The 20,093-nt window shown below is 37.8% G+C and overlaps 1 protein-coding gene across 7 annotated transcripts in view; it reads right to left on the minus strand.

The window, feature by feature from the left end:
* The window catches only part of Srp54 (splicing regulatory protein 54), a 274,433-nt gene that overhangs the window by 141,082 nt on the left and 113,258 nt on the right, over window positions 1-20,093 (minus strand). For all 7 annotated transcript variants that reach the window (XR_016546991.1, XR_016546992.1, XM_090374416.1 and 4 more), the window contains one exon: window positions 13,810-13,940. Coding sequence is in view for 5 of the 7 variants with exons in the window: in XM_090374416.1 (XP_090230542.1) it covers window positions 13,810-13,940 (131 nt within the window). In the remaining 2 variants the exon portion in view is untranslated. The remainder of the gene's footprint in view (window positions 1-13,809; window positions 13,941-20,093) is intronic.

Consider the following 20,093-nt stretch of genomic DNA (forward strand, 5'->3'; position numbering starts at 1 on the left):
TATAGAGAATTATACAAGGAGCGAGGGAATGATACCAGCAGTGGGGAAGATGGATTGCAAAGTAGCAATACATACGACATACCTGATATTCTTCCTGATGAGGTAGAACATGCATTGAAGAAAATGAAGAATCAGAAAGCCCCGGGGGAAGATGAAGTTACTGTAGAGTAGTTAAAATTGGGAGGAAGAGACATAACACAAAAACTGGCAAGGCTCTTCACAAAGTGCATTAGAAAAGGTGTGACGCCTAAGCAGTGGAATAAAGCAATCATAGTTTTGCTGCATAACAAAGGAGATAAATCAGAAATTGGAAATTATAGACCAATTAGCTTGTTATCCCACATCTACAAGTTGTTCACAAGGGTCATTACTAACAGATTAGAAAGAATACTTGATGAGAATCAACCGAAAGAGCAAGCTGGCTTTAGGACAGGATTCTCAACTATGGATCACCTTCACGTAATATCACTGCTAATGGAGAAAGCAAATGAATATAAAACACCATTATGCCTGGCATTTGTGGATTATGAAAAGGCATTTGACTCCATACAGCATAAGGCAATGTTTCGGGCACTGGAAAGACAAGGCATAGATACCCCATATATTATGATTTTGAAGAAAATATATGAGAACGCTACCTCCTTTATTAGATTAGACAAAGACAGTAGGAAATTTAAAATTGAGAAAGGAGTTTGACAAGGAGACACAATATCTCCGAAACTGTTTACTGCTACCCTTGAGGAAGCTTTCAGAAGATTAGACTGGTCGCAGAAAGGAGTCAATGTGAACGGAGAGTACCTACACCATTTACGATTTACAGATGACATTGTGGTCATAAGCCATGATCCCAAAGAATTAGAGGAAAATCTTATCAGTTATGGTTATGCACAGTTAGTAAGGATTTTGGACTAAAGAAAAAACAAAACATGGCTAAAACAAAAGCAATGATGAACAAGTATGCCAAGGAAAGGGAAATAATGATTGAAGGAGCAGTAATTGAAAAGGTGGAGTCATTTACTTATCTGGGACAAGTTATTAGCTGGAAGTCAAGAGAAGAATAAATTTTGGATGGATAGCATTCAGGAAATATAGTCACATACTGAAGAGCAATATCCCAGTTTGTCTGAAACGTAAAATAATGAATCAATGTATACTCCCCACCATGACTTATGGAAGTGAAACTTGGGCCCTCACCAAAAGAATGGAAGAGAAGCTGAGAACTACACAGCGAAGAATGGAACGAATTATACTGGGAATCAGACTGTTAGATAAGAAGAGAAACACATGGATTAGGCAGCAAACTCAAGTAAAGGACATTCTTATCAAAACTAAAATGGTCTTGGGCAGGACACATAGCTCGAAGATATGATGACAGATGGACTAAGAAAATAACAGAATGGTACCCAAGAGGAGCTAGAAGAAAACCTGGAAGACAAAGGCGGAGATGGATAGATGAAATTCATGAGTTTTTGGGTAGTAAATGGATGGCCAGTGCTCAAAACAGAAGGAACTAGAAAGTGGCTGGAGAGACCTTCATCCTGCAGTGGACTGAAAATGGCTGATGATGATGTAGTACTCTGCATTTGTCAATGTTAAACTTCAGTTGCCACTTCTCAGCCCATTTGCCCAACTTATCTGGATCCAGTTGGAGTAGCATACTGTCTTTACTGTCGTCAACAACCCTGCCAACCTTTGTATCATCTGCAAACTTCGACATTAAGCCTGATATACCTTCATCAATATCATTGATGAATACACAAAACAACAATGGGCCAAGCACTAAACCCTAGGGAATTCCACTAATAACATTCATCCATGAAGAGCAGTGTCCATTGATTACCACTCTTTGTTGTTTCCCACACAACATTCCTTTATCCATTGTAGCAACTTACCCTTAATTCCATACCACTCCAATTTGCACAGCAGTTTTCCATGTGCATCAGTATAAAAAGCTTTCCCAAAATCCAAGTATATGATATCAAAATTATTCTTTGTATCCAGTTCCTTTGTGACCACATCATAGTATCCAATCAAATTGGTCAGACAAGACCTCCCTTTAACAAGATGATTGCAAGCTGATCCTGCAATGCTTGTTTAACCAGTGACTCCATTATTTTCTCCGGAACACAAGTTAAACTAACAGGTCTATAGTTACTTGTGTCACCTTTCGAAACCCCTTTGTGAATTGGTGATACATTTGCAGGGGAGCCTTCCTGAGGCGCAAGGAAGCTCTCATAATTATGGCCAAGAGTTTGCTTACTTCCTTTACTGCCTCCTTTAATATAACTGGATAGATCCTGTCTATCCCAGATACCTTCCTTATGTTTAACTTCAACAATTTCTCCTCCACTATGCCCTCTGTTATTACAAATTCACTTAGCTCCCTCTTATAGTTTGATAAACTTCTGGCATTCCCCTCTTTGAATCCTCATGTGTGAATACAGATGCAAAATAATCATACAGTTTATCAGCTACCTGAGCATGATCATCAATAGTCAACCCATCTATGTCCGGTGGTCCAATCTGATTCATCCCTTTCCTTCTATAGTTCACATAAGTAAGGAACTCTGCTGTTTTTCTTTGCATCCTTTGCCAAAGATTTCTCGTAATCTGCCTTCGCCTGCCTAACCTCCTTTTTGACTTGATTACAGGGAAGCTTATATCTGCCATTGGCTTCTGTGTCACCTGACAATTTATATGATTCCCATACATTTTTCTTCTCTGCCCTGAGCCTCACTAATTCATCCCACATCCATTTAGGCCTAAACCTTAAGTATTTCTTAGTTGGAATGAAAAGCCTAGTAGCCTCCAAGATTAAATCCCTGAAGTGTTCCCATTTATAATTCAATGTTGGTAACACCATTAGTTGACCCCACTGTATAGAATTTAAAAACTGAAACCCCTGCAATCACCTTTACGAAAGCAGAAGTCCTTCCCTTTACCCTTGAAGGTGGTTCCATCTTTAAGTAAATCCCACATCAGTACATTGTGATCACTGTCACCCAGTGGTTCCTTTTTCTGCAAATTCTTAATGCATGAATAATCACTGCTGATTATCAGATCAAGAGTATTACACCCTCTGGTTGCCTCTCGAACATGTTGCTATAGAAAACAGTCATCCAGTAAATCCAAAAAGTCTTGCTAGTGTGCAAGTGACCAACCCACAAGTTCCAGTCAGTATCTGGAAAGTTAAAATCCCCCATTATAAGGCAATCTGATTTACTGGCCTGCTCTATTTCTCTGTACAGTTGTTCATTAAACTCATCAGATTCATTAGACCTATAACACACACCTACCCTCATTTTCCCTTTCCCAGTGTTTATGTCACACCAAACTGACTCAACATGGGTGCACTGTACACCCATGTAAACAGGATGCACTTTGTTAGATTTTATGCATTTCTTAACTAGCAGCATAGCCCATCCTCCCTTCCTACCCTGTCTATCCTTTCTGTACACATTGTACTCCCCAAATTCCAATTCTCATTTCTAGTTTGCACAGATTTGTATTTATTTTTTCAGTCCCTGCTTTTCCCCCCTCTTAGATTCAAGGAGTGTAGGATCTTTAGCGAGAAATCAGGAGACTATCATTTGGAAAATGAAGCCAGTTTTCTACTCTTGACCTCTTCAAAATCAAGTCTGCTGTAATTAATAATTGTTTCACAACTGTTGTGAGCTTTAGCATAGGCAGAAAATGATGCTGTAGGTTTAATTACAACCCAATTACAATATGAAACATTCTTATTTTGAACACTTACCACATTTACTGGGGAAGAACTATGATTTAGATACAGAATGAGATATTCGGATGTAATCAATAAAGTATTTCACCCCTACAAGATCAATTTCACTGGCACTATCTATGTACATGCATCAGAATCAGAAAATTTAAAAAGTAATCGAGGAACAAAAATTGCAGATTATCCCATTTTGCATTCTTGCAATACCAAATGACATGATGCTGAGAATGTCCATGAGAGAGCCAGATCCAGTTTTGAAGGGTTATTAGTCAGGAAAACATCAAAAGTGTTGTGTATGGTTAGGATTGTCAGGTATTCTGGTAGGTAAATTAATGTACTATGTAAGGTCACTGGTAAAGTCTCAGCACCTCAACCATCTGTGTCTGCAAAACTAGAAACTAAAGCTAGCCAGAGTTACAAACATTAAACTCCCCAAGGAAAATTATCTCACTGTAAGAAAAGCTAAACCGGTGAAAATCGAGTTTCAAAGAAAGTAAGTCAAAGAATTCTGAATGATTATTACAGTTAGATGAATAACAAAGGCAACATATGAATTTGACAAAATGGATTGAGAGATTTTAAGCAGGGAGAAATCTAAAAGGGATTCCAAATTAGGAATTCTCTGACAAGGAATATCACAGTGGACATACGCATAAGAACCAAGTGAAGTGAAAAAAAGGTCATAGTGAATAATTAGCAACTGATATGAGTGGTCGATGAGGAAATCAGTATTTGAGATTTTGTTAGAAAGAGTAGGCGAAGCTTAACATATTATAGGTGAAATGGACACAATTAAGACAAACTGAAAGCAAGTATTTTTGTGAAACGAATGAGGAAGTTTTAGAACTTTTTGCAGACATGTTCTATTAGTTTGAATATTAATGATTTACATGTCCTATATATATATATATATATATATATATACACAGTGAAACTTCTCCTAACGGACACCTCTCTTTAACGGACATCTCTCTACAACGGACATTTTCAAATTCCCCAACTCACTTCTATTGGTTTTAACGTGTTTGCAGCTTCTGTCTAGCAGACATTCTCTGTAACGGACGCGGACAGGCAATCTGCACTGTTTTGTTTAGATTAACACTTAATTTGATCTCCCCATAATGGACAGTGGGCGAGCTCACGGCTCTTTTTCTAGGAACATTTCTTCCACGTATTGCCTCAATCGTGTGTTTATTTTCTATTTCCGATTCTCTGAATTTTATCAAGGTTTACGTCGCGGTTCTAAACCCTTTTTCAAGAATTTAAAGGCACGTGTAAAACTTCTGATGAATTCGGTGTGCGGGGGGGGGGGGGGGGGTGTATATGGTCGGCCTTTCGTCTTTTCAGTTTCAGTTTTCAGTTTTGTTCAGTGTCGTGTGAAGTGCACAATGTCTTCTCATAAACATTTAACTTTAAAAATGAGTCGAACTCATTAATGCGTATGATCGGCAAAAAAAAAAGTGTTCGCAATCTCACTGCAAAATTCAAAATCGGGAAGATGCAGGTAAGCGACATCCAAAAGAAAACAAAATGAACTGCTCAAACAATTTTGGCAACATGGAAATGATCATGTTCAAAAATCATTCCCGAAAACTGTTGGACTTCAAATTGACAATGTTACGTATGAGTGGTTTTGTCGCTAACGTGCTAAAAAAATTCCCATTAATGGGCCTATTATTAGGTGAAGGTGGATCTGTTGATACTGGGGTTGTAACAGAGTGGACCGTCAAATTGGAAGATTTATGTCGTGATTTTGAAGCTAAGGATATTTACAACTGTGACGAAACAGGGTTGTTTTTTAAAGCTCTTCCTGAAAAAACAATGAGTCTAAAAAATGAAAAGTGCCAGGGCGGAAAAATTTCTAAGGAACGATTGACTGTACTATTGTGTACAAATATGCTGGGAGACTTTGAACAACCTCTTGTTATAGGAAAACCACAAAATCCTCGTTGATTCAAGGGCATAAAATTGAATCTTTTGAATGTTGACTGGAAGTCTAATAAAAAAGCGTGGATGACACGAGATATCATGAGCGAATGGATAAGCCACTTTAACCAAAACATGATTCGTCAAAACAGAAAAATTATTGTTTTCATGGATAATGCTGCATCTCACCCGCACATTGAATTGTCCAACACTCAAATCGTTTTCTGTCACCAAACACATCTGCAGAGTGTCAGCCCTTGGATCAAGGGATAATAAAAAAATTTAAACTTCACTACAGAAAACGTGTTTTAAGACATCTCATTGCAAACATGAACGATGTAACATGTGCGAGTGACCTTGCAAAGAAAATCAGCATCCTAGATGCGATTCAATGGATTTCCTCTTCAGTAAACGCAATTAGAAAACAAACTGTCGTGAACTGTTTTGTAAAGTCTGGCTTCTCAAACGCAAAAATTGAAGTTCAGAACATAAATGTGGAGCACCAAGAAGAACAAGAACTTCAACATCTATTGGTAATGTACGATACTTCCGCTACAAGTGACCCAGGCTACAAAGATATAGACTCACACCTCACTACAGAAGATGGTGCTCTAGATATCAACGACATTATCATCGATATTTTCCAAGAAATTCCTCATCAGGATGAAGAAATGGAAGGATGTCATTCTGTCGAAGAACATATTAACGACGAACCACCGATGAAAATAGAAGAAGCGCTCATACACATCAATCGTTTAAAAATGTTTTTCGCCGCTGAAGAAGATACTGAAGGACTTTCAATGGTTTCTTCACTCCAAACAAATGTTGAAAACAAAATTATCAGCCGGAAGAAGGTGCAGAAGAAAATAATTGATTACTGTATGCATTTTTCTTAAGATAAAGTCATAATATGCATAGCACAATTGTATGTATATTATTTACAAAAATATTGTGCAAAATCTGTATATAATTTAATTTAATTTTACATTAAACGTTTAACGATTTTTCTTTATCTCTTGTGTATGTAATTGTATATTATTTACAAAAATATTGTTCAAAATCTGTATATATTTTAATTTAATTTTACATTAAACGTTTAACGATTTTTCTTTCTTTCTTTTTTTTTTTTCCTCCCTCAGACTTCTTGTTAGCGGACACTTCTCTCTAACGGACACATTTTCGTTCCCCATGGCTGTCCGTTAAAGGGAAGTTTCACTGTATATATATATATATATATATATAGATATGAGCAACACTAATATCTGGTCATATTCATAACTTACAGCACCTGTCACTTAAAATAGACATGTAAAACTAGTGCCACTATATGCAGGTAGTGCACAAATAGTCAGGGATGGGACTCACTCATGTACATTGTGCACACCAAACTGGAATGTGGAGTTAAAGAAATCTATCACAGTAGATACACTATAACTAAAAGTATTCAGACATACCTCCAAGAAAATTCTTTACTGTGTCAGAAGTCCCCAGCAAATGTGCATCAGCTAAGCCATACCAATATAAATCTTGTGGAACTACCTGTGCACATTAGAAGTCAATTTGGGTCACAGTTCAGAAGTTAGAGACTCTCCATGTGGAACAGTAGCTGGATACTTATCATTAACCTTTCTGTAAGCTCTGAAGCTCTAAAAATTCACTGTGGGGGTGGGGGCTCTGGAGGACCTCACAAACTCAAAGAACCATAAAAGAAGGTGATTTATGTCTCATTCATTTGCCCGTGGAAACCATCAGGGAGCAGGTTCAAGAGACCACTGAAGGAGCAGATGAACATCATAGTCACCAATGTGAAATTGTTTTGAGTGGTGTTGCATCTGATGTTTATGGACTCAAACAGTGGCAGATGCTATTAAAAATCTTGCTACAGTGGATTCCGGTTATTTGGGCCACCGGTTATTCAGGGCAGCCGTTTATTTGGGACAAATCTTAAAAACCAGAACCCAATTGAGAAAATAGCCAGGGTTTACTTTGCTTAATTGGGACAGCATGCCGTTTAATCGGGACAGGAGACCGCAGCACTGAAGATTACCCTACGATTGTCTCCAACCGTACCACGTAGTTTGCTCGGATTTTTGGAGGTCACAACCATAAAACAATAAAAACAATTAGCAGTCACCCATTTATTGGGCTTTTGTGTTAGTGAAATCTATCATAAACTGATAGTAAACTCAATCTTACTGAATTTGCGATAATACCGACAGCTGGAATTCTGTAGGTTATTATGGTAAAATGTGTTTACACTTCTATGGAATCTTCAATCATATAAAAAAATTAATTTCAGAATCTTCTCTTCATTCCTATTTTTAAAGCTTCGTAATTTGTTACTCCGTTCTCACTTGCGCGTATTGTGTTACTTGCAATTTGTGTGTGCTGTGTTTTTTGTTATTGATTGCTTATCTTTTTTAGTGTTTTAAATTTTAACCCCCACCCATAAATGTCAGTGAACAGAAATGTCAACTAGTTTAGTTAATATGTACATATTACAGTACGTATCATTTAATTTTTTAATTGGTAAGGTAATAAAGGGTAAATTTGCACTTAATATACTTTACTTTTATAGCCTGTGGATAATATTCCTCCTATTTTTGCTAATTAGAATCACTGTTTAATAGAATTAAAATTCAATTCACAAACATGATCACAATGACCGGTGCTTACTACACATCGCATAGTGAACGGTACTTTTCTATGGTGAGTTCGTCGTAACGTGATTTGATTGTACAGTGAACCAATTGTAAAGGGGGGGGGGGTACATTGTATTTTTAACTATTTACGTGAAACTTTGGATAATTGGGGCAGCCGCTTAATCGGACCAAAATGCACTAGTCCCAATGTGTCCCAAATAATCAGAATCGATTGTATATGTTTTTTTGAAGTGAATGTTTGGGTATGGAGAATTACCAGAGAGCACTTCCCATCCAAGTGTACTGACTTGACCATGCAGTTTGTTGGAGGTGGTGCTTACACTGTTGCAGTACTAAGGAAATGGGCAGGTACTGTCAGTATCAACACAATAATGCCCCATATCATTATAGCAAGGGTAATACAGGAATGGTCAACTCAGAGTCCCAGTGAGCACCTGTGGGAAAAATCCAACTACCAGATTTGGCTGCAGCTACTTTGCAGGAGGAATGAAAGCACACGCTCATTGACATCTATTGGAAGGTAGCAAAAAGTATGCCCAGAAGAGTTGATTGAGGCTAAAATTAAAAGCCTTCTTGCAACTCATGTGTACATGTGGATATTTGAATACAGATATTCTCCACTAGAGAATGATTGACTCAGTGCTAATTTTTGCCATAGTGGTCTTCATATTTTGATAACCTCTGTTAGAGATGGACTGTTCCCCAGAATAGTGTTCAACTCCAGGTGCCTTTGGAGGAGTTACCCATCAGCAGGTGTTTAAGTGCCTTAGAGATCCCATTGAAAAAAAAAAAAAAAAAAAAACCTAACTCTTTGATTGTTTGTGGGAGGGGGCACTTCAATCTGATTTTGTTTCTAATTTACTATAATTCACAGTGCATGCTCTCAATGTGTTCTTTGATCTTGCACTCAAAGTTGTTTTTATATAAGTAAGCATTTATTCAGTTCCATTAATATTATATTGTAACCTATTTTATAATTTATTAAATATCAAGGAAGAGTCATGTTGATTATGAACTATACATTAGCTGCTGATAGAAATTCAATATCCATTTTTTATAAAAAAAAAACAAAAAAAAAAAAAAAAAACAAAAAAAAAAAGCAATACTTTTTTTTTTTTTTGTTCAACAATCAATAAGCAATTTTTTTTACAATAATATAAATAAATTCCAAAAACCCTGTAATTTTATAATGCTAAATTTGTTAGCATATTATTAATATCAATTAGTATAATTTAAGTACAACAGGTATGCAAAAAAGCAAATATATCATTCTTCACACCTATTTCTTTATTTTCAAGCATTTGCCAACCCACCACTGAATCATTCCCTCAATAAGCAATTCACTAAGCAAGATATGCTGGATTTGTAATAAAAAATTTAAATATATGATCCATGCACTTCTTACATAAACTACAACTTGCTTATAAGTTGGGATGTGAAAACAACTTTTTCTTCAGACACTAACAAAGCAAGTGAAAGAATTAATTGTAGGAATTGGCAACCCACCAGTGGGTCATTCAGCAGTGAACATGAAAAGAGGTACACCTCCACTTCAAAGCACTTTCAACAATAAAAACTGGAACCTTACCACCAGCTGACAAGGTTTCAGCACTGTCATAACAGGACGTCAAGGTTTCATAATAGAAGGCAATTGGAACTCATGTCAATTGTGATCGATGTCATCCACCATCATCATCATCAACCATTTTCAATCCACTGCAGGATTAAGACCTCACCAGCAACTTTCCAGTTCCTTCTGTTTTGTGCAATGGCTATCCATTTACTGCCTAAAAACTCTTGAATTTCATCTGTCTATCTCTGCATGCCGAAAATTTATCAAACTGTAACAGGGTGCTTAATGATTTTGTAATAACTGAGAGCAAAGTGGAGGAGAAATTGTTGAAGTTAAACATATGCAAGGCACCTGGGGTGGGTGGGATCTAACCAGTTATATTAAAGGAAACAGCAAAGGAAACAAACAAACAAACCCTTGGCCATAATTATGAGTGCATCCCTGTACTCAGGGGAAGTCCCCACAGACTGGAGATGTGCAAATGCATCCCCAACTCACAAAGGGGGATCTAAGGGTGACACGAGTTATTACAGACAGTTAGCTTAACTTCTGTTCTGTGGAAAATAATGAAGTCACTGGTTAAAGATGCATTGCAGGATCCTAGACAAGATTGTAGTAATAATTCAGAAATGGCATGAGTTTGCTAAGGGAAAGCCTTGTCTGACAAATTTAACTGGATACTATGATGTGGTTACAAAGGAACTGGAGGCAAAAAAATAATTTTTATATCATATATTTGGATTTCAGGAAAGCTTTTGACACTTGCACATGGAACACTACTGTACAGGCCGACCGGGCTAGCCGAGTGGGTAAAGTACCTGCCCGGCAACCCAAAGGTCGCGGGTTCGATTCCCGCCTCGGGCTTGGATCAAAGTACTGCAAAAACCTTGGGAGGTGCAATATGGCCACAGAAGCCGATGCGCCAATAACTACCAAATCAAAAAAAAAAAAAAAAAAAAAAAAAACTACTGTACAAATTGGAGCAGTACGGTATTGAGGGTAAGTTGCTACAAGGGATATGCAGTAGCCACAGTGTAACATATCAACTGTGTGGTACTACACTGACAGTGGTAAAGAGTGAAAAGGAGCTGGGAGTAATTGTGCAGTCAGATATGAAGTTTTCTGAGCAATGCAGACAGGCTGCCAGAGTAGGTCATGGGGTATTACTAATGATATACAGGAATTTTGCTAGTAGAGAAAAGGAGGAGATTATCCCTTTGTATAAAGCAATGTAAAGACCACGCCTTGGGTACTGCGTAGAAGTCTGGAGACCTCATTTTAGGAAGGATGTAGAGTTGTTTAAGAATGTACAGAAGGGTCCTCTTACCAAGGAAGGCTTAAGTTATGCAAATTGCAGTGTCTGGAGACTAGACACCTGTGAAGTGATGTGATTGAGGCCTTGAATGCTGAATTCTGATGGGATTCTTCTGCTTGGTCAGATTACGAACCTGAGGGTGCATAAATTCAAACTGAAGAAAGACAGTTGTACAATAGATGTGCGGAAATTTGCCTTTAGCCAGTGGGTGGTTAATTGGTGGAACAAACTTCCAGCTGTCATTGTGGAAGTTGATAGCTTATATGAATTCAAGGAGGAACTGGACAAACTTTTAGAGGGAATGGATGTGCAAAATTGGTGTTTTTTTTTTTTGGCTGATGCTACATAAGCTCATACGCTTGCTTTCTTACAATCGCATGCCACTATTACCATTAGTTCTTAACGTATCTTGTTTGTTGCCACAAAAGCCAATATTTATGTTCTTAGGGTAGTGATGTTTAAAAAGAATGGGCTGCTAATGCCAGGGGAAACAAAACTCAAGGGGTGTAACACAACAATATACTATACAAGAATATTAATTCTTAAATGCGCATGCAGTAATGTCAATAAAATGAATGAATTCAAGCTTCTAGTTAGGACAACCAACACTAGCATAATAGGACTAACAGAAATGTGGCAACCAGAAATAAGGAATGATGAGTATTACTATAATATGCACAATGTATTTAGGAAGGATAGAGAAGATTGTGGGGTCATGCTTCTTAGCACAAGCACTACAAAACGTATCTGCAGATTCAGTAGTTAATGATGCTAGAATAGAATTTACATAGTGGGAGTTGGTTGAAAGTAAAGATATAATGAGAGTGGGAATAATCTACAGATTAAAGTGTAGTGAAGATTATGATGATATCCTTTACACGCAGATGGAATGGGTGAGCATGTGTGAATGTCTCATTACGGGTGATTCCAATTTGCCCCTAACTGACTGGAGCAAGTGGGAGGGAAACTATTTAGGGCAAAAATTTTTTTTAAATCAACCAGATGACTGTTATTTCTATCGGCATGATAGGGAAAGTACTAGGGGCAAGAATATTCTAGACCTGACCATCACCAATGAACCATATGACATCATAGGACTGACAGTACAGGAACCATTAGTAGGGAGTTTAAAATTGGATGATGAGGAGAGAGATAACAGTTGTTAAAGACAAAGGAATGGGTTTTAATTTTGGGAACGAAGACTATGACAGATTAAGGTGCTATACAGCTCCTATTAAATGGGAAGATGGTGCACACATTAGAATTATGATATATCTTTAAAGCTATAGTCACAGAAGCCTCGAATATTATGAAAGCAAGAGGAGAATTTCACACCGGACAAATAATGAACTAGCCAGTTTAATAGAGCAGAAAAAGATGGCATGGAAAAGTTCTAGAACAATGAAAAGTAAGGCAAAAAAGCAAGATTACAAGAAATATCTGCAACAGAGCAAAGAACAGCCAAGGAGTTTTTCAAATATGTGAATACAAGTAATGGGTGTGGGGAAAGTCTTACATCTGATGTTGCAGATGAACTGAACAGCTACTCTGCATTGATATTTGGAGAAAAAGAGGTTCATGGTGAGAAACTGTGCAAGTGAAGCAGAAAAACATGAAATTAGTAATACTGAAATTACAGATTATTTGTTAAAAAATTTTTCAAGTTTAAATGCAAGTAAGGCTCCCGGAATTGATAACACATACCTGGTAATATTGAGGGAGCTGATAGGAGAGTACACTGAACCATTAAGGTTAATTATGGGGGCATTACTAGACTCAGGAGAGATTTCCCTTTGATGAGAGGTGCCAATATATTCCTAATACATAATGGCAATTCTAAGAATGAAGTAGGTACTGACTGACCGTTCAGCCTGACCTAAGTGGTAGAAAACATCATGGAAGCAATGGTTAAGAGTACAACATACAACAGTTTAGACAGTGACTGAGTTCTAAAGGAAACACAGCTTGGTTTTGTAAAGGGAAAATCACATTGAACCAATCTGAACAGCTGTTCTGAGTTACCCATAAGCTGGATGCAGGAAATAATTTTGATATTGTTCACAGCAAAGCATTTGACCAAGTCCAGGATGAGAGGTTACTCTACAAGAGTGGTACATCCGTCATGCATAGCTGCCAACTCTAGATGCCATAGTTAACAGCTATGCTGAAGGATGATTGACTTTCTATACAACCATGAATAGAAAGTTTCTATTCAACGACACTACAGATGTTAAAACAGGTTGAAAACCTGCTGCACAAGGAGAAAGGTCACAACCTTATACATTTTTGCTCCTGAAAACACTAATACCCAGCATCAATGGTAACCTAATCTAACTATACAATGCACCCCTGCAACCACATACATTACTCTTGGAACATACTAGCACTTCAAGCTAATAACATACAAATCCAGGGAAAATCATTAATATTTATTACACTTGTTTGAGAATTTAGATGCAAGGTTACTTTGGGAAAACCTACTTAATAAGGAACATTAATTTCCATGGCTTCAGCATTTGAGTAGGCATTAAAACTGAATAATATTTATCATATACTAGAGTTACTGATAGCTGATAGTTAAAACAAACATTACCTGGCTCAATTGCTGCAGTGATCAAAGACTGTGCCTCTCGTACACGTTTCATGGCTTCTTCAATTTCTCGTTGTGCTGCCTCTGAACTTTTAGCTTGAGGTTTCACAATAGCATTATTGGAATGATTAATTCTGAAGAATAAACGGAAGCATTTAAGGATGTATAAGTGAAACTTTTTTTTTTTTTTGCTGTAGAAGGAAATCTGGTAAACTACAATTAAGATACTAATTCAGCTAGTCCAAAAAATATGTGAATATACAACTGTTTAGTATCAACTTATTATTTTGCATAATCTATTATCGACTGATTTTAATGGTACATTGGCAACTAATACTATGATGTGCCAAATCAAAACAAAGAGGATCAAACTTAACAGATGTAAACAAACAAAAAAAAAATAATAAATAAATAATAATAAATAATAAAAAAATAATAATAAAATAAAATAAAAAATAACAAAAAACAAAACAAATTTCTAGTTACTATAATTATAAATATTATAAATAATAAGTAAATAAGATAAAAAAATGTTATATATACACTGAGTGATCACTCCTATGAAAACTGAATGTGACCCCTTGACCACGCGAGGTGCGAGAGTGCGGAGTTAGTGGTTCAGCAGGTAGTAAAATGCTGAGCATGATGGATAAAAGGAAGGATTTATTGGATTTTGATAAAGGACAGATTGGTGCTTGACGAGCTGGTGCCTCGATTTCCCAGACGACCGAACTGGTGGTGTGTTTGAGAGCCACCGTAGTTAAAAGTGTACCAGGACCGGCATCAAAATGGTCAAACAAAGACCCGGATGCAAAACTGCAAAGGTTGATGTTAGAGGTGAGTGCCGGTTGTTGTTGTTGTTAGGTTTGTTGGTGCATCAGCAACTGTGGCTATAATGCACTGATTTCTAACTAGTATATCTTTGTTGTTGATGCTGATTCTGATAAAAATTTAAACAAGGTGATATTTATCAATCAATTTTAGGAAAATAAAAACGTCATCCATATCTTGACGATCTTCTAGAACATTACGTAGTGTTAATTGATTGCAGTTTTTGAAAAGTAAGGAGAAAGCAGTTTTTCGTTCTCATATATATATTGGGCATTCAATAATGATATGCTTTACAGTGAGTGGACATGAACAGTTACTGCATTGTGGGGCATCTTCCTTTCTTAATAAATAACTGTGAGTGAGGTATGTGTGACCAATGCGCAGTCGCGCTAGTACAGTTTCTTCTTTTCTATTTTCCCTTAGACTGGATCGCCACTGTCTGGGTTCTTTCTTTATTTCAAAAAGTTTATTATTTATTTCTTTTTCCCATATATGTTTCCACTGTTCTTTAGAGGTCTGCTGTATAATGGATTTAAAGTCAACATAAGGTGTCCTGAAATTGGAAGAAATAGGATTTGAAGCATTTTTGGCGGCTAAATCTGCCTGTTCATTTCCTGGGATTCCAGAGTGACCAGGAATCCAACAAAAAATTATGCGGTGACCACGTGCATGAATTGCCATTAACTGAGTCCAGATTTGTTGTACCAGAGGATGACTGTTGGGGCGTTTACATTGCATACAATTCACGGCACTTAATGAATCGGTATATATTATGGATTGAGTATATGAGGCTTCTTTTATTTTCTCCAGGGCTAGTAAAATACCATACAACTCAGCAGTATAATTACTACATTCTGAGGGGAGCTGTTTGGCGATGATAGCATCTGGCAGGACTACAGCTGTACCAACTTTACTAGCAGTCTTGGATCCATCTGTATATAGCTGCACGTAACTGCTAAACTGAATTGCGTGGGCCAGATGTAATTGTCTGATGTTAATATCTGGAAGATTATTCTTTCCCCATTTCTGATAGTATTTTTCAATATCTATCGTGGGTATTTGCCATGGCTGGATTTGCATGCTAGTATCTTGCATTATGTTATTCATGTTGAGTCCCCAGCTAGTGTTTAGAGTTTGAAGCCTAATGCCAGATGGTTTGTTGAGACGTGATTTAGTACGATAGAGGTTTTCCCATTTTGGTCTGAAGAGATATTGCCATATCGGATGATGTGGAAAGCTGCTGATTTTTGCGGCATAATTTAGGAGAAGAATTTGTCGCCGAAGGTCTAGCGGCAGTTCATTGGCTTCCGTATATAGACTTAATATGGGAGATGTACGAAAGGCACCCAGTGCTATTCGAAGTGCACTATGATGAATGGGATCAAGCCATTTCAGTACACTTGGCCTGGCTGAGGCGTATGCAGGAGATGCATAGTCTAAGCGGGATCTAATTAATGAGCGGTATAAATGTAGCAACATGTACCGATCTGCACCCCATGACATAGAGGAGATTACTCTGAGAATATTTAGTTTCTTAAGACAGCTGGTACGAATATATTTTATATGTTCAAGGAAGTTTAATTTTTTATCAAGTATTATACCAAGAAAACGAGTGCTTGGTTGAAATGTAATACAATGGGAGTCTAACTGGAGGTTTGGATCAGGTTGCAATGTACGTTTACGACAGAAGGGTACTGCAGTTGTTTTCGGTTTAGAAATTCTGTAGCCATTGTTTTTGGCCCAAGAGGCTATTCTATTAATGGTGACTTGTAGTTGTCTCTCAATAAGTCGCATATTTTGAGAATGACATGAGATGGCAAAGTCATCAGCATACAGGTATGCTTAACTGTGTTAGGTATACTATTAGTTATAGAATCGATCCTGATGGCAAAAAGTGTTGCACTCAGCACTGAGCCCTGGGGAACTCCCTCTTCTTGAACATATGTGCCAGAAAGTGACGAGTGGTAGAGACTTGGAAGGATCTGTTAGATAGGAAGTTCTGAATGAATTTCGGGAGATGACCCAGAAGATCAGATTTATGTAAGTCCCGAAGAATCCCATAACGCCAAGTTGTATCAAATGCTTTCTCGATGTCAATGCATATCATAACAAAGTGCTCATTTCTTAGAAAGGCGTTCCGAATATTTGCTTCTGCTTTGATAATGAGATCGAGCGTTGATCTACTTCTCTGAAAACCATACTGGCTGGGACTCAGAATGTTTTGAGTCTCCAAATACCACGTTAGTCGGGTGTTAAGTATTTTTTCCATTGTTTTTCCCAAGCAACTTGTTAAGGAGATAGGTCGATAGTTTGTTGGATCTGTGTGGTCTTTTTCTGGTTTCGGGAAGGCTAGCACATAAGAATGGCACCAGCTGGTGGGGTAATATTCCTCTTAAGAAAATTCTATTATAGAGTAGTAAGAGAGCACTTAATGATCTTTCACTTAAATGGGAAATCATTGAGTAATAAATTCCATCAGGACCTGGAGCACTGTTTTTCACTTTTGTGAGCGCATTAAGCAATTCAGTCATGGTCAACGGCAGATTGTATGAATGTTGGAGAGCGGTATTAAAATTCAGTTTATACTTTTCTGTATCGCGTTTTAGCATCTGAAAGGCTGGTTCATAGGCGGAAACAGCTGAGAGTGATTCAAAAGATGAGCCAAATGCATTAGCAAGTTCTTCGGGTTCAGAAATAGAATTGGGGAAGTAACAAGTGGGTATTTGCCATTGATACGTTTGATTTTTTTCCAGACTGTAGCAGTATCTGTGAATCTGTTTATTGTGGCAGCATAGCGTGCCCATGCTTCTTTTTTACTTATCCGTCTTATATAACGAGCCTTAGCCCTTGCTCTTTTAAACTGTAGGAGGTTGGCTGTGGTTGGATGTTTTCTAAACTGATTCCAGGATTTATTTCTTTCTCTTTTAGCAATGCTACATGCTTCGTTCTACCACATTTTTGGATGGAGTCGGATTTTAAATGATGATTTCGGGATAGCGGATTCAGCTGCTGTCATTATTCGTTCTGTGATATAGCTTACTGCAGAATCGATCTTGTCAGTAGCAATGATAGTGGAATCTAAATGAGCTATTTCTTGATATTTAGCCCAGTTGGCCTTGTCAAATTTCCAAATTGTTCTAATTCTGTTGATCGGAGGAGAACTTGTACAGAAATTACAGATGATCGGAAAGTGATCACTACCAAGAGGGTTGTCAGTAACTGTCCAGTCTATGAGAGGAAATATTGTTGGAGAACATACTGTTAGGTCAATGGCAGAGCTTGAGCCAGATGGTACATGAACATATGTGTGATCACCTGTGTTTAAAATAGTTAGATTGTGTTTATCCAAGAATTTCTCAATTATTTTCCCTCTGCAGTCAAGTTGTTGAGAACCCCATAGAGGGTTATGGCCATTCCAGTCACCCAGAATACAGAAAGGAGCGGGTATTTGTCCTACTAGGTCATCTAAATCAGCAAGGGTGAAAGCGTGGTTTGGTGACAGATACAATGAGACTAATGTTATCGTTATGCCAATGGTGATACGGGCTGCAACTGCCTCCAACGGTGTTTGCAAGGGAACAGGTCTGGAGGGAATTGAAGAGTTTACTAACAGTGCTACTCCTCCGTGTGCTGCATTAGAGCAGTTTCTATCTTTTCTATACATGGTGAAGCGTTTAACTGTTATAGATACTGCATTCGTCAGGTTTGTTTCTTGTATGCATGCTGCGACGGGCTTATATTCACTTAGCAGATTGTAGAGGTCATCTAAATTAGCACGAAATCCGCGACAATTCCATTGAATCACTGTCTGCATTGTTTGATTTTAAAAGGAGGGTTTGGTTTCTTACGGCGGATTTTTTTGTTTGCGCTTGTCTACTTTTGCTTTTTCTTTTTTTTGGGAAGACTGGCCTACCGGTGTCAATGTCATCCTCTGGATGAATCTCAAGAATTGAGTCATCTTCATCTATCTTTTCATCAATATCCATGGTATCGGATATAAATTTAGTAGTGTTGCTTCTTTCAGGGGTCTTGGCTCGTTCATTTGGTTTCTCATTAGGCTTCTTATCCGGAGGTATTGTTACAGGAGTATTTGCTTCTCGAGTAGCATATTTAGGAATAGGTTTTTCCTTTGATGAGGAGAGGAGCGATTTAGCCCAACCAGATATTGAGATATTTGGAGGGACTGAGCAGTCTGTCTGAGTTTCTACTGAGCGTAGCCGTTGGGTAACTGAAGCATATGTAGGTGACTTAGCAGGTACTGCAAAATGTTTTTTAGCTTCTTGATAGGATACTTTCTGCTCAATCTTATATTTTTGAATATTCTTTTCTCTTTTCCATTGAGAGCATTCCTTAGAGAAGGCAGAGTGGTTACCATGGCAGTTAGGACAAATTTGCACTTCAGTGTTACAGTTTGTGTGTGTATGCTCTTTTGATCCGCAGTTAGCACAAGTGGCTACATTTCTGCAGACAGCTTGGGAATGACCAAATTTTTGGCACTTAAAGCACCGGACTGGATTTGGAATGTATGGTCTTACTTGGCATCTAAGATAACCAGCTTTAATATAAGTAGGTAGATTTGGTGTTTCGAATGTTAGAATCACCGTCCGTGTGGGAGCAGGTTCTCCATCTCTTTTAATAACAATTCTTTTGGCTTGTAGCACGTTTTGATCTCTTAGTTCATGCACAAGTTCATCCTCTGATACGTTTAATAGATCCCACTCTGATATTACCCCTTTAGAGGAGTTTAAGGTGGCATGTCGGGTAACCTTCGTGGGAATTCCACCGAAAGTGGATATTTTCAATAGCCTCTCAGCATGTCTATGTTCGGTCATTTCGATCAATAAATCTCCGGATCTTAATCGCCGAACCATTTTTGGAGGGCCAGCCACATTTTCGAGACATTTCTGTATCAAAAATGGGGACAGCTTACTCAATGGTTGGTCTGTGGAGGAGTGTAGTATTAGAAAGAGTGGTGTGGTCTTATCCATTCCTTCTTTTTTTTGTCTCTTAGCATGGGATACATTTGTGTCGTCATGATCTGGATTATGTTTGTCCAGTTCTGAATCATAAGATCCACACGAGGACTGTTTATTTTTGTCCATCGTTGCTCCTTTTAGCCCTGGGAGAGTGGATTTCTTCTCCCAGACTTCCAGCCCCGCCACGTGGAGGCAGGAACGGTGCCACCTAGTGGCCAAGCGGTTGGAGAGGTTAGTTTGTTAGTGCGAAAATTAATAAATATACTAGGAAAAGAAAGGTAATTTTCCTTTCTGGGTTCTTACTTAGGATCTGTTAAGTACAGAACCACTTATAAAGAAATAAGGATGAGAAAAGCACTGGAAAGAAAATATAACAACATCACTTAGAAAGAGCACTATATATCACTTAGGAAAATCGCTTGGACACTATCGCTTGGCACTCGGGGCCGTGAGTGCCGGATCTGACGACTCGTACAGGCA

This window comes from Mastigoproctus giganteus, chromosome 5, assembly GCF_048544385.1.
Source record: "Mastigoproctus giganteus isolate SK-2022 chromosome 5, ASM4854438v1, whole genome shotgun sequence".
Lineage (NCBI taxonomy): Eukaryota > Metazoa > Arthropoda > Arachnida > Uropygi > Thelyphonidae > Mastigoproctus > Mastigoproctus giganteus.